General features: G+C 42.8%; 1 protein-coding gene across 1 annotated transcript in view; it reads left to right on the top strand.

Moving 5' to 3' along the window:
• Positions 1-12,848, top strand: part of GPR39 (G protein-coupled receptor 39) — an 83,655-nt gene extending 70,807 nt beyond the window's left edge. The window contains exon 2 of the mRNA XM_059820689.1: positions 12,294-12,848. Coding sequence (XP_059676672.1) covers positions 12,294-12,817 — 524 coding nt within the window. The 3' untranslated portion in view covers positions 12,818-12,848. The remainder of the gene's footprint in view (positions 1-12,293) is intronic.
• The last annotated feature ends 178 nt before the right edge of the window (positions 12,849-13,026 follow it).

The following is a 13,026-nucleotide window of genomic DNA, read 5'->3' as shown; positions in this document are numbered from 1 at the left end:
CCCCTGCTCTGCAGCAGCCACACGCCTTTCCTTCGGCAGAAACACACCTTCTGATCGAGTCAGACAGCCTCACCCACATCAATAAATACATAAAATATATCATGTTAAGATGGAATAGCTGCAAAGGCAAGCCATATGCAGTGGGGTTAGGTCCAGAAACAATTTGGGTGACGCATGTAACTGTTGTGGCCAGGTTGTAGATCAGGGTGGAGGAGGAAACGGGAGGTTTGATCCAGTGCAGCACTCTACCTCTTTTTCCTCCCATCGAGGGAAACTGAGGTACCTGTATCTTACTGGACTGACACATTCACCTTCCTCAGGGGCAGAGGAGAACAATAAATTGGCCTTCAGTCCCAAAGCTCAGCCACTGAGCTGTCAGCCTTCATGCCAGTGGTGCCACATCTGCCTTGGTGCATTTCTGCTCTTCCACTCCCTTGATCCTGTTTCCTGTTGTGGGTTTTGGTGTAGAATTTGGATAACTGCATGTAATTTTTATGGCAATTTGCTTTGGTTTCTCTTCTCACTTAGGCTGCTGAACATAAACTCCAATTGCATTTGTTTTTTAAAGCAGCTGGCAAGCATGATCTTGCTACCATTTGTGCATCAATAATGCCATTTTCATCTCACTTGCTATAAAACAGCAAGTTTTCTTCATTAGAGGGTTTTTGGTACAAAAATCTGACTTGGAGATTGATAATCTCTCTCTCGTTTAGGAAGAGCTTTGCTGATTCCCCCATGACGATCGGTTCCGTAAAACATAAAGCTCAAGCTCGTCTTTCTGGCGGAGCTCACGAGTATCTTGTGTATCTTCCGAGCTAATATATTGTCTTTCTGTATTTCTATTCTGCAGTTGATTGTTCAGTGATTTCTCCTGCTGAATTGCAATAGATGAGCTGTTTAATGTTGCAATGGCTGATTTTGTAATGTAAAAAAAAAAACACCTCTCAATTCCAAATTGTCTTTGCTAGTTAGAACGCAGAATTTAAATGAGATTTATATGGAAGATATATTTTTCCCATTGTTTCGCCAATGCAAAAAGAAAACAAGCCTTCACTCTTTCTAAAAGAAAATCAAAGCAACCATGGCAAGAATTTGTTTTGCAAGAAGCATCAATGAAAACTAAACCTCTTCCCTTCTACACATTTGTGTCCATATTAGTGTTTTTTAAAAATACGTTCTTAATGCAGAAATAACAGTTTTCAATAAGCATGCCTTTTCTGACAACTGGAATGTTAAAATTTCTAAAAATGAGCAGTTTAAAATATGTTTATTTTACCATGGTATGTCTTCTGGTGCTGAGTCTATGTATATTTCCACAATATTCTTGATCTTGTTTTCGCTGAAGTAGCCCTGATTTAAAATCTCTTTTATGTTTTTGCTGGAGAATTGTTGTAGTGAACAGGAATGAATGACTCAAAAGGAGATGCGGGATTTTGTAGTTTTTATTGACAAACTGCATGAGATGGGCACCCAAATGAAACAGTCGACCGTTGCTTCAAATGCCAAGTTGGTATTTACTGCAAGGCATAACGATTTCATGACTGTTTACCCACCTATGTGAGGGAAAGCACCAAAGAGGACAAGGGAGTATATGAAATTCTCCTGCTAGCTTTTACATTCTGTGGCAGCCTTGGCTGTGCAGTGACCAACTTGCTTCGTCCACAGAGTCGGGGTCCCCAGAAGGGCGCTGCGGCGTGTTGGTGTAGTGATCTGAAAGGCTAACCCGCACACAGGGGCCTCACCACGCTGCAGGGATGCTGCTTTGGCACTCCACTTCGAAAATTAATTATCCAGTTACAGTATCATAGACTAAACCGTCATTTCTGTGTAAAATTGTGCACATTTAAGACTGAATTATAGCTGATGAGGAGTGCTAAGATGAGGTTTTAGATCAGAAGATTAAAGCCAAAGAGCAAGATATAAACTCGTATTTGAAGTACAATTTTTAACATAATGAACAGACGAAATAGATGACCATTAGAGGTAAGAACCTGTGTGGGGAAGATTTTCAAAGGTGCTGTTGTTGCTGCATAACAGTGGCTACAAATGTGTTACTGTCTCCATAATAATTTTTAAGTACATGGTGGGTTGACCCTGGCTGGATGCCAGGTGCCCACCAAAGCTGCTTTATCACTCCCTCTCCTCAGCTGGACAGGGGAGAGAAAATATGATGAAAGGCTCGTGGGTCAGTAGAAGGACAGGGAGAGATCACTCACTGTCACGGACCAAACAGACTCAACTTGGGGAAATTAGCTTAGTTTATTACCAATCAAATCAGAGCAGGGTAAGGAGAAATAAAACCAAATATTAAAACACCTTTCCCCCACCCCTCCGTTCTTCCTGGGCTTAACTTCACTCCCGAATTCTCTCCCTCCTCCCCATCAGCAGCGCAGGGGGATGGGGAATGGGGGTTGTGGTCAGTTCATCACATGTCTCTGCTGCTCCTTCCTCCTCAGGGGGAGGACTCCTCACACTCTTCCCCTGCTCCCGCGTGGGGTCCCTCCCACAGGAGAGAGTACTTCATGAACTTCTCCAACATGAGTCCTTCCCATGGGCTACAATTCTTCACGAACTTCTCCACCATGGGTCCTTTCCACGGGGTGCAGTCCTTCAGGAACAGACTGCTCCAGCGTGGGTCCCCCACAGGGTCACAAGTCCTGCCAGCAAACCTGCTCCAGCGTGGGCTCCTCTCTCCACGGGGCCACAGGTCCTGCCAGGAGCCTGCTCCAGCGTGGGCTTCCCATGGGGTCACAGCCTCCTTCAGGCATCCACCTGCTCCGGTGTGGGGTCCTCCACGGGCTGCAGGTGGATATCTGCTCCACCGTGGACCTCCATGGGCTGCAGGGCACAGCCTGCCTCACCATGGTCTTCACCACGGGCTGCAAGGGAATATCTGCTCCGCCATCTGGAGCCTCTCCTCCCCCTCCTTCTTCACTGACCTGGGTGTCTGCAGGGTTCTTGCTCTCACATATTCTCACTCCTGACTTCTCCGGCTGCTGTTGCGCAGTTTTCCACCCCCCCCCCCCCCTTCTTAAATCTGTTTTCCCAGAGGTGCTACCACCATCCCTGATGGGCTCGGCCTTGGCCAGCGGTGGGTCTGTCTTGGAGCCGGCTGGCATTGGCTCTGTTGGACATAGGGGAAGCTTCTAGCAGCTTCTCACAGAAGCCACCCCTGTAGCCCCCCCCCCGCTACCAAAGTGTTGCCACGTAAAACCAATACAAAGTATTAAAAAAACCATGATTTCCTCTGGTAATATATGAGCATGTATGGCTTTTAAAAGCATATCGTGACTTTAATCACTGTTTTGCAAAAAAGGCTGCTCATGTTCAGTAACGATACTTCTGTCATGAAACTTCCTTGAGTATTTTCAGCTTTTTCTAGTGTTTGTACTGTGAAATGGCAGTATTTAAAAATGTTTGAGAAGCAAAACTTGACCCTGCTAAAAAATGAAGATAATATTGTCAGATATTTTAAATGGCTAAGAAGTAAAACTGTTAACACTTGTGTCCTCGCTAATTATATTCAGCATATCTACATTCCCCTGACAACTTCTGATGCATCCAGTATCACTCTACCTGATGGCTGAGGGTTGTTAAGTGACAGTGCAAAGCAAAAATAGCTTATTCCTTTGAAGAGCTCTGTTTGCCATTGCTTGTGGAGAAGTGTGTCATGGGCTCTCTGGAAGCTGTTATGTTTTAATGCTGCAGAGTGAGAAAAGATTTTACTGTAGTGCCCTGTAAGTCCCAGCTGGATGATCAATGATACACAGACTTGAAACTTTGGTTCAGCTCCCTGTAAGTAGCTCATAATCTTCTCCTTGTTTAACGGAAATGTTCGTGTTTCTCAACCCAATACACTGTTTATCAGTTGTAGAGGACTGAAGTACAATGGAGACTGAAGCATCATCACTCTGCAAGAAAGCGCAGGTATTCTTCTGGGCAGGTTCCTTCAGCTTTAGTTTCTCTTAGCGATAAAGTTGCTGGAAACACAAAATTCGCCTGACCCTTTGCCACTGAGTAGCTGATGTGATACTGCTGTGGTGCATCCAGCCTAGAGCAGCTCTTTTTTGCCAGTGGGGGAGAAAGAATGTGTGCAGCAGTGCAGGGAGGACCTAAACTGAGCAAACTGTTGGGTGATGCAGGGATTTCAACCGGAGACAGGTGTTGTGGGCACACTGTTGTTTTGTTGTGTCATTGCTTTGACCCAATGACACAGCACTGGGCCAAAACCTCTGACAAGCCAATTTGGTCTCAATGATCTCATAGCACCCTCAAGGGTATTTGCAGGGGGCGGGGGGAGAGTGTAGTCCAATCCAAGTGAGAAGATGTACACCTTAGGTTCTACTAACATCTCCTGGGTCTTAGTGATGATTTACATTGGCATGTAGTCACCTGTGAAATGAAGTATCAAAAGCAGCTGCAGGTGGTTTTCTGATGCCAAGGGTGGCAAATACTTGTGTGAAATTCGTCTCAATACACCTGACAACTCCAGTTATCTATGGAAGCTTTTAATAAGGAAAAAAAATAAATCCCCCCTGTTGTCACTGCCCCGCACTTGAACACATTGCTCTTTTGAGGTAAGAACGGCTGTTTATGGGAAGAATGCACGCATTGCTTTAGCATTTGTGATTTAGCGAGACCATTAATGACGTCTTCAGTTGGAAGAAAGGCGATTTTATGTGCAACTGAACAGCAACATATTTATTAAAACCTTGCAGGTTTGGTTCATTTATTGCACCAAGAGGCAGCTTGGTTCTTCTCAGTGCCTTTCATTTATTGCACCGCTCTGTGGGTCAGCACTGTCCTAACACCAAACTGTGCTCGTTTATGAGATGCAGCCTCGTTGTACAGCGCCTTTGAGGCCAGGAGAAGCATCATCAACACTAGACAGACCCAAATCCCTCTGAAGGCTATGGGAATTGCTGGTCCATTGGTTTTTTGCTGGAAGCTGTTGACAGGATCATATGGAGCTGGTTTTCAACTGTTTGTCCCAGGCCATATGCTTAATCCTTCCAGCAGTATTTATAAAGATAACTAGTTCATTACTGGCTTCTGTTCAGTTTAAACCCATTCTGAGAAAGGCTGTGGTGTGTTTGCCAGAGCCTCTCTGTGAGTGCTTGGAGATTTGCCTGTGTGTGCTGGTGACAAATATGTTGTCTCGCTACCTCCTTTGTCCTTGTTATCCCTGCAGTGCCAGCACAGGCAGGAGCAGGGCCTGGATTTTAATCTCAGTTTTGCTTTGCCAGTGGAACCCCTGTGTATGTGGTCTCTATGCGAGGTGGCTCCACAGCAAAGGCAGGGAGTTGGTGATGTGCAGCAATGAGGAAATTCCTGTTCTCTGCAGAGGCTGCACACTTAGCAGCCAGCCCAGATCCAGGGTCAGATCCCAAAGTGAGCCTGCAGATCTCTCTGGTGGTTAGAAAAACTCTGATGGGGAAATCACTGGGAGATGTACACTGCCTATATCTTCTCTTCTCCCTGTAGTTACTGCCTGAGTAGAGATAGTTTACTTCTTATTGTCTCCTTCCCTTCCAGAAAAGCATTTTTGAAAGGCAAATCTGTGATTCTGAAAGTTGAGGATAAAAGGAATGGAGTTGCTGAATAATTTGAGCTTATACAAAATGTATGTAGCAATGCATGTATTGACTTGTTTCAGTGACTATCAAAATTTATTGTCCCTTGAACTAAATATTGACACAGACAAAGCAGTATCAATATTTATCTCTCAGGTTAATACATTTTTATATTCACCTCAGCATACATCAATATCTTCTTCTTCTTCTTCTTCTTCTTCTTCTTCTTCTTCTTCTTCTTCTTCTTCTTCTTCTGTTTGTCCTTCAGCAGAAGAAACTTGCATGTGGGCGAGAGGGAAAAGGGAGGTGTATACTGGTATTCTTTTCCTGTTTTAAACTTCATCAGATACTTCATCCTGCACATGGAGCACACTGCAGCCCTCATTCAAGCAAAACTCTTATTGACAGTCGTGACACTCAGTGCACTGAATACAGGACTGAGCGATTGATTTTTGGGAAATGTGAAGTTAACTGTCACTAGTGGAAGGGGCAGCAAACCCACCGCTTCTGTTTTATAGACCAGTTGCTTGGTGGTGCTTCCTCTAATAACTCTGTGACTAAGAAAGAGCTGCTTAATGGCTCACAGAAACTGAGGCGTAGCGCTGGGTGCAGGACACAAATTGACAAGACTTTGATGCTGAGATCCAGCTGTGAATAGCTGCCTACAAAATGATGCTGTTGTTAACATTGGACGGGGGGACACCGGCAGATGTTAGGAAACTTCTGGTAAGCTTATCTGTGTTATGTGTGGCGCTCTGCATCTGCATGCCAGCTGGAACTTTATTTATGGGCGCTCTAATACTGTAGAGAACACAGTGGGTTATTTGGGGCTCTTGCATTTGTTCCAAGAAGCATGCATGGGCAAGAAGAGTGTGGCCACTTCACTGTGTCTGAAGGATTATTCTTCTGATTTGTTCCATTGCCTTTTTAATCCTAATTCTAGATCTTTGAGAACAAGAAGACAGAGGTTTCCTGGCTAGATGATGAGGGCAGGCTGCACAAAAAGGATGCAGGCATGACAATACTGATTATCACAAGATTTGTTTGGGACCTACAAAGGCCTTTTAGCATGTGATTGGGTCCCATTTACATGGAGATACCAGCTCTGGCAGTTAGGCAGAAACATTGTAAGAAGTTTCACAGAAGCACTGAAGACATGCCGCGGTTCCTCTCCGGATCTTGCTTTTAAACCTGCTGACCTTAAACACAAGGGAGATGGAAGGATAGGCAAAAACCAGACTGGGAGCAGTAGTAAAAGGTGTGTTCCTCTCTCCCACCCCTGCACACCCTTCTGCTCATCAACAGCTAGGTGCTGTTGGTCAGAGGTAGAGGGGTTTGAGTCACATGTTGATTTAGATAGTGGCTGAACATCAGATTTTCACCAGAAGCTGTTAAAAACTCAAAGTTTGGATCTGAAATTCTACCCAGCTGCTGGTAGACCAGAGAAACGTCTCCAAACTCTTACCTGCCAGAAGAAGTGCTGGTAGGTAATCGTTGAGGCTGGAGAGCAGAGGAGACAGTGTCCCTCCTTGCAGTGCTCCAGTCTTCCTCAGTTTAACACTGCTGAGGAAGTGCAGCCTGCACCGCTCCTGCTGCCGACAGCATTGCCGAGCAGTGCCAACAGCCATTCGATATCATTCTGGCCGGTTTCTTTGCTGCACTTAGAAGTCAGACTCGCAGCAGTGAAAAAATAACAGCTGTTCGCAAACTGACATTTCAATGACAATTGTCAGTAGACAATAAGCACATGGTAGCCGACTTCTCACATGCAGGCAACTGCAACAGTGGAGGCACGGAGCAGCTGCACTTGCTGGAAAACAGCACTGTATTGACCTGCAGTTAGGAAGGTCATCTCAGTGATTGAAGACTGTGTTTTGTGGCTTGACTTCTTTGTTCTTAAAAGGTAGGAAGACAATAAACTAATGACTTATGTCCCTATTTCTAATGAAAAGCAAGATTTTTGAGTCCTGGTTAAAATAATAAACAGAACATAAATACATGCCGAAACCCCACCTCCTGAAAGTCACATTCTTAATTAGGAGGAGAGTCTTTGCTTTTCTCCTTCTCCCAAGTGAGTGGTGGCTGGTATTATGACCATCAAGAACCTGATTAGCGAGAAGGTGTATTTGCTTATGTTTTCAAAGCCATCTGTAACAGAATCAAATAGGGACCAAGCGCTTCCCTCATGTTTAGTATTGCTTTTTGATGGTAAACTTAACAATGAGGGATGGTCTCAGTATTTTCCTCTTTTGGGAGCTGATACCTCTGATGCATGGTTGGAAGACTTTGTGAGTAAGGCACAGGGCATTAATGTCATGTTATACCTTTGAGTATAGTCGGGCCAAGTATGCAAATGTGAAATGAGCACTAAAAAAAAGTCTCCCTCTGAACTAACTGCATCGCTGCCTGCACTTGACTCATAACTCAGTAACCATATGCTTATATTCCACTGACAATTGCCATTTAAATGTCAGTTTACAAGCAGATGTTGAGAACTCGCCTTTGTGCCATTAATTAAATCACAGAAAAGCAAAGTTTGAGGTTTAAGGCTGCTTAGGCTAACTATGATGAGAGTAGCAGCAGCATCCGGCAGACCTTGATGGACCAGGGTGGTCAGGGTTAAGCAGCATGGGCAAAGGAGCGTGTACATGAGGTCACCACAACAGCCTCCGTTAATGGGCTATGGCAGCCAAATAAAGCATGTTGCTGGCATTTCCTAGTGACAATTACAATTTTGTAGACAATTCCAAGTTTTGTGGGATGGCTGGCAGTGGCCAGGATAGAGGGGAAATGTTGGACTACAAAAGGGACAGCTTTAAGTGCTCAGGTGCAGAAACAAAGACAAAAAATCTATTCAAGAGAAGAACAAGCAAAATCTGGAAGGGTGGAGAAGGAAGCCCTCTCTACTCTACCAGACATTTGCATGTATTTAAAATCCTTCCCAATAAAGTTCATAATGAATTTAATTCAGTCCCCTATGGCCCAGAGGAATGTTCTGAGTAATAAAAAAGTATTGCTAAGGGACAAACGACTGCCAAACGCCTATTCTGTGCCAGCAATGCATATTTATATTACTGGCACTTAAACGCTAGGTTTATTTTACTACATAAATGATCCTTTGTCACATATTAAGAATGAATACTGTAAAATCCACTTTTGGGAAGTTACAATAACAATTCACAAATTTAAATCATTGTTAAATTTGTACGTTTTAAAGAGGTTTGGGGTGGGCTTTTTTTCAGATTAAAATAGCTGAACGTGATAATGCCTATTTTGGGTAAACTATTTTGTGGCTGGTTTATGACTTAGCTTTTTAAAATGGTTTTAGTCAAGGATGCCCCTTTTTTTTGTTACCTTGAAATATCGACATCAATGTTAAATGAATTATAAGCTCAAACACTTAAAGGTTGAGATGCATTCACTGACACATAGTCAACGAGATAACATAAGGTCTCCTGGCTTCTGCTGGCATGGGCTGATGCACTTTTGATGATTAAACCCAGTGATTCAAACGTGTGCTGGAAATTTCAAGCACCAGTGATGGAGATCACTGGACCACAGCAGTACTTTGTTTATAAACATCATTATTCTATGGAAGATAAATCTCTGCTCTCATCTAGTGTGTCACTTCAGTGCAGACAGCAGGAAAATGGAAAAAAAGAAAGTGGAGCTACTAATTTTTTTTTAGTTTAATAAGAAGGAGTGGAAGGGAAAGTTGAATATGAGGTGAAACATGAAGGAGTTTAATTCCTAGCAGGCAGCAAGCTCTAGAGAAAAATGCATCACTAGTGTTGTAAGATGCAGTTTGGTTTACATTCAAGCTGATACAATGTTCTGCAAGCACCTTCTGCACATAACAGTACAACACAAACTTCTACAGCCTGTGTACAAGTTCAAATTGATGGCAGCAGTGATTCAGTCAAAATATTTAATATGCTGAGGTCTGAACATAAAGCTTTTCTTCTGATGCACTTTGGTTTACTTCATACCTCCACGTCAAGTGTGAACAGTTGGAAAAAATATTGTAAATTTGTCAGCATGTTTATTTCCGTGGTGTATCTCCTTTGAATCAACAAGCATTTTTTTTCCAAGTGTAAAAATGAACAACTACTCATCCCTGGAAAACAACTAAGTTTTACAGACGTCTCCTCCCACCCCCCAAAGACTAACCTCACCACACTGTGCAAGGGCACAAGCGACTTATTTTTCATTTGCTATACACACAACAAAATACTCAGTTCCCCAGAATAAAAGTGACTGAAGAATATAAGGGGGAATCTTAAGCATTTGGCAGTTTGAACTAAAAAGAAAGGTCAATGGCAAAGAATTCAGATACAAGCAAAAAATAAGAAATCTCAGAGCACTGCATTTGTGCTTTAAAACTGAATGAACACATTGTTTGCTCATAGTTTTTCACAGCAGCATTCCTAATTTAGGAAACTATTAATCAGCATGATGAAGTATCCTGTTTCTAACTAAGAACAAAAAAAATTACACTAGAGAGCTTATTTTCTTTTCCCTTGAAAGAGATCATCTGGTAAAATTTGACAAGAATTCTGCAGACCTGGGTTTGTGAGCTTTGCGTTTAAGCTGCACAGGCGAAAAAGCCACAATGGAGCAGTAGCATCCTTTCACCACCTTTTTATAAGGCCTGTCACAAGTCACTGCTTAGGGCTCCTTATGTTCTGTTGGTCTGTGCGATGACCGCTATGCCTGTATTTGTTATCCTGGCAGCAGAGAAATAAGCACTGAAGGCTAGAAAATTTGCAGGACTACTACAAAATTCAGATCAGCTTATGACAGAGACACAACAGGTACTGAAAAATGAGGCAAGAAAGCAGGGGGAAGAGTAGGGCAGCCAAGCATAGGGGCATGGGATGGTGTAGGAATGGGAATGAGAATAAAGAGACTGTGGCCAAGGAGGGTTGTGGTTGTTGAAGAACAGAAAATAGCAAAGGTAAACACGTTTATCGCTTGCCTACTAAGAACAGCCTTCCGGGGCTCTTCATCTACTGCTGCAAGTTTAAGATACGCTACTTCCCCATCCTACCAAAATTATTGTGACATGAAGTCATTACAGAAGCAAATGATCAAAAAGACAACTTTTATTTGGTATCTCATTCAGTGAGATCATAAATTTGTTAAATAATTATAGCTTTCATTAACAAAATCAATATATTTAAAAAAAAAGACATTTCATACCTTTTCTTTGGTTGGGGATCGTGGTGGAGAGAACTTGGACATACCCTGTTTAAGCCCTGGCAGTTTCAAAGTTATGAAAAATCTTTCTTCTGTTTTCTGCCCCCCTTCCCCATGACATTCATGTCTTCCCACTAGCAAAGTATCATTTTCCTGGCTTGAAAAATCAGTGTGCGCTATTTCTGAATTGCATTCCTACAGTGATGTGTTCAGTGGGGGCAATCTGACTGAGCCTAGACAGGTAAGAATTAAAACGCTTCTGTTGAGAAAGGAGGCCAGGCATTGGAAGAGATTAACAAGACAACAAAAGTCTACTGGAAGTGAAAACTGTGCACCATCAGGATACTCTCTGCTATTCTGTGCCTCTGCAGCAGGGAAGCCAACCTGCAACTTCAGCTCCCTCTAAGCATTCATGTAAGGCACGTTTCCTGCAAAGAGAAAAACAAAGTGGAAACAGTAAACTGGTGGCTGTATTGTGTTTCAGAAGTAATGCTTGGTGGGGGGAGCACCGAGAGGAATTATTTTGTGTACCTGGTATTTCATTCAAGATGTCAGGATTTCCAGTGCTGACGTGCACCATAAGCAGTGGACGCCAGTGGGGATTTGAGTGCCTTTCCCCTGCCCTGTCTCCTGCCCGGGAACACAGCCCGCTCAAGTTCACCCACATGTTTCTTCAGGGCTGCTGTTCTGAAGACAGCATCACTGCTGCAACCCTAGGGAACACCGGTCCACAGAGGCAGAACTTTCAGACATCCAACACTTAAGTCACCCCCTTTTTAATGCCATTAGTGATGCAGCAACATGTATTTATATTTACATATAAATACAAAACAGTCAGATACCACATTTTTAAGCATAACTTACAATCTGAAACTGCTTACACTTTCATGACTAGGCTTGGGTTCTTCTCATTTACATTCATAATTTAATTCCACTGGAATTTGATTTTTAAGAAAGCCCAACATATCTTAATTACCATAAAAAGATCCATACATATTTTTACTTAAAAATATCTTCTGTAAGAGGAAATTTACCAAAAATAACACGAAATATATTATTATGCATACATTTTTTTTTTTGTAAAGTACAAACAAGAATCTGATCTCTTCTGGGTATTGCCTGATCTAATATGGCTATAGGTTCTATTTATTTTGTTTGTTTTTCAAAGTAAAGGGAAAGACATAAGAAATGTAAGCACACACACCAAAATAAAAATGCATTCTTTCCAAAGATACAGATATCAATGAAAGAACACTTTGAAAACTAATAAATGACAACAGGTACAAAGAAACACTATCCAAGCACTATGCAGTCTTTTGTCAGAGCATGGGCCACAATGACCTTGTAACAGTTATTAAAAACAAAAAATCAAAAAAGTGCTACTGGCAGAAAAAGCTGTCAAGCAAAACATTGAAAAATTGGTACTATTTCCTAACAAGTAAGTGCAGAACTGATGCCAAGTATTTTATGGTTCTTTTCCCCCATGTATGCGCACTTCTTTCTTCCTCTTTCTGTCGGCAGGACTGATTGTTGCGACTCTGGCAATATGCTGGATGCCAAACCAGGTTAGAAGGATCATGGCTGCTGCTAAACCAAAGCAGGACTGGACTATCCTCTACTTCAGAGTGTATATCACTCTTCTTCCCATCGCTGACCTCTTCTTCTACCTCAGCTCGGTGGTGAACCCCCTCCTGTACAACGTCTCTTCTCAGCAGTTCCGCAGTGTGTTTCTGCAGGTCCTCCGCTGCCGCCTGACAATAGAGCACGCCAACAAGGAGAAGTTTCTCAGAGCCAACCTGAGCTCCAAAGCAAGGAGCAGCCGGTCTCTACGTCCACTGCTCTTCACTTCGTCTAGGCACAATTCTTCTACAAGGGGCAATAACAAGGTTTACTTAAGTACTTTCCAGAATGAGACCAAGCCTGACTGCAGCCCACAGAAACCGAGTCTTGAACCACCGGAGCCCAGCCTGCAAGTAGCGCCACCGGAGACTAGCTCAGAGCCCAGTCCAGATGCACAAAATGGCCTTTGTGAACATCAAGCATGACTTCATAAGGCAAAGTTAATGATTAGCAATGAACTTAAAAACATGGAAATTAAAATGACTGAGGAATTGACTACATCTTAAAAGAAGTAACACAGATGGATTTGTTTCCAATTATGCAAAAAGAGCAGGAGTTCTGTATCCTGCTGCTGGGATTTTTAAGTGCACACTGGAAATTCAATCTGCTTACTGAATTCATTAGCTGCCAAAAA

Source organism: Gavia stellata, chromosome 8, assembly GCF_030936135.1.
Source record: "Gavia stellata isolate bGavSte3 chromosome 8, bGavSte3.hap2, whole genome shotgun sequence".
NCBI classification, from domain to species: domain Eukaryota; kingdom Metazoa; phylum Chordata; class Aves; order Gaviiformes; family Gaviidae; genus Gavia; species Gavia stellata.
Note: the sequence above shows the minus strand (reverse complement) of the source record. Positions and strands in the feature narration are given on the sequence as shown.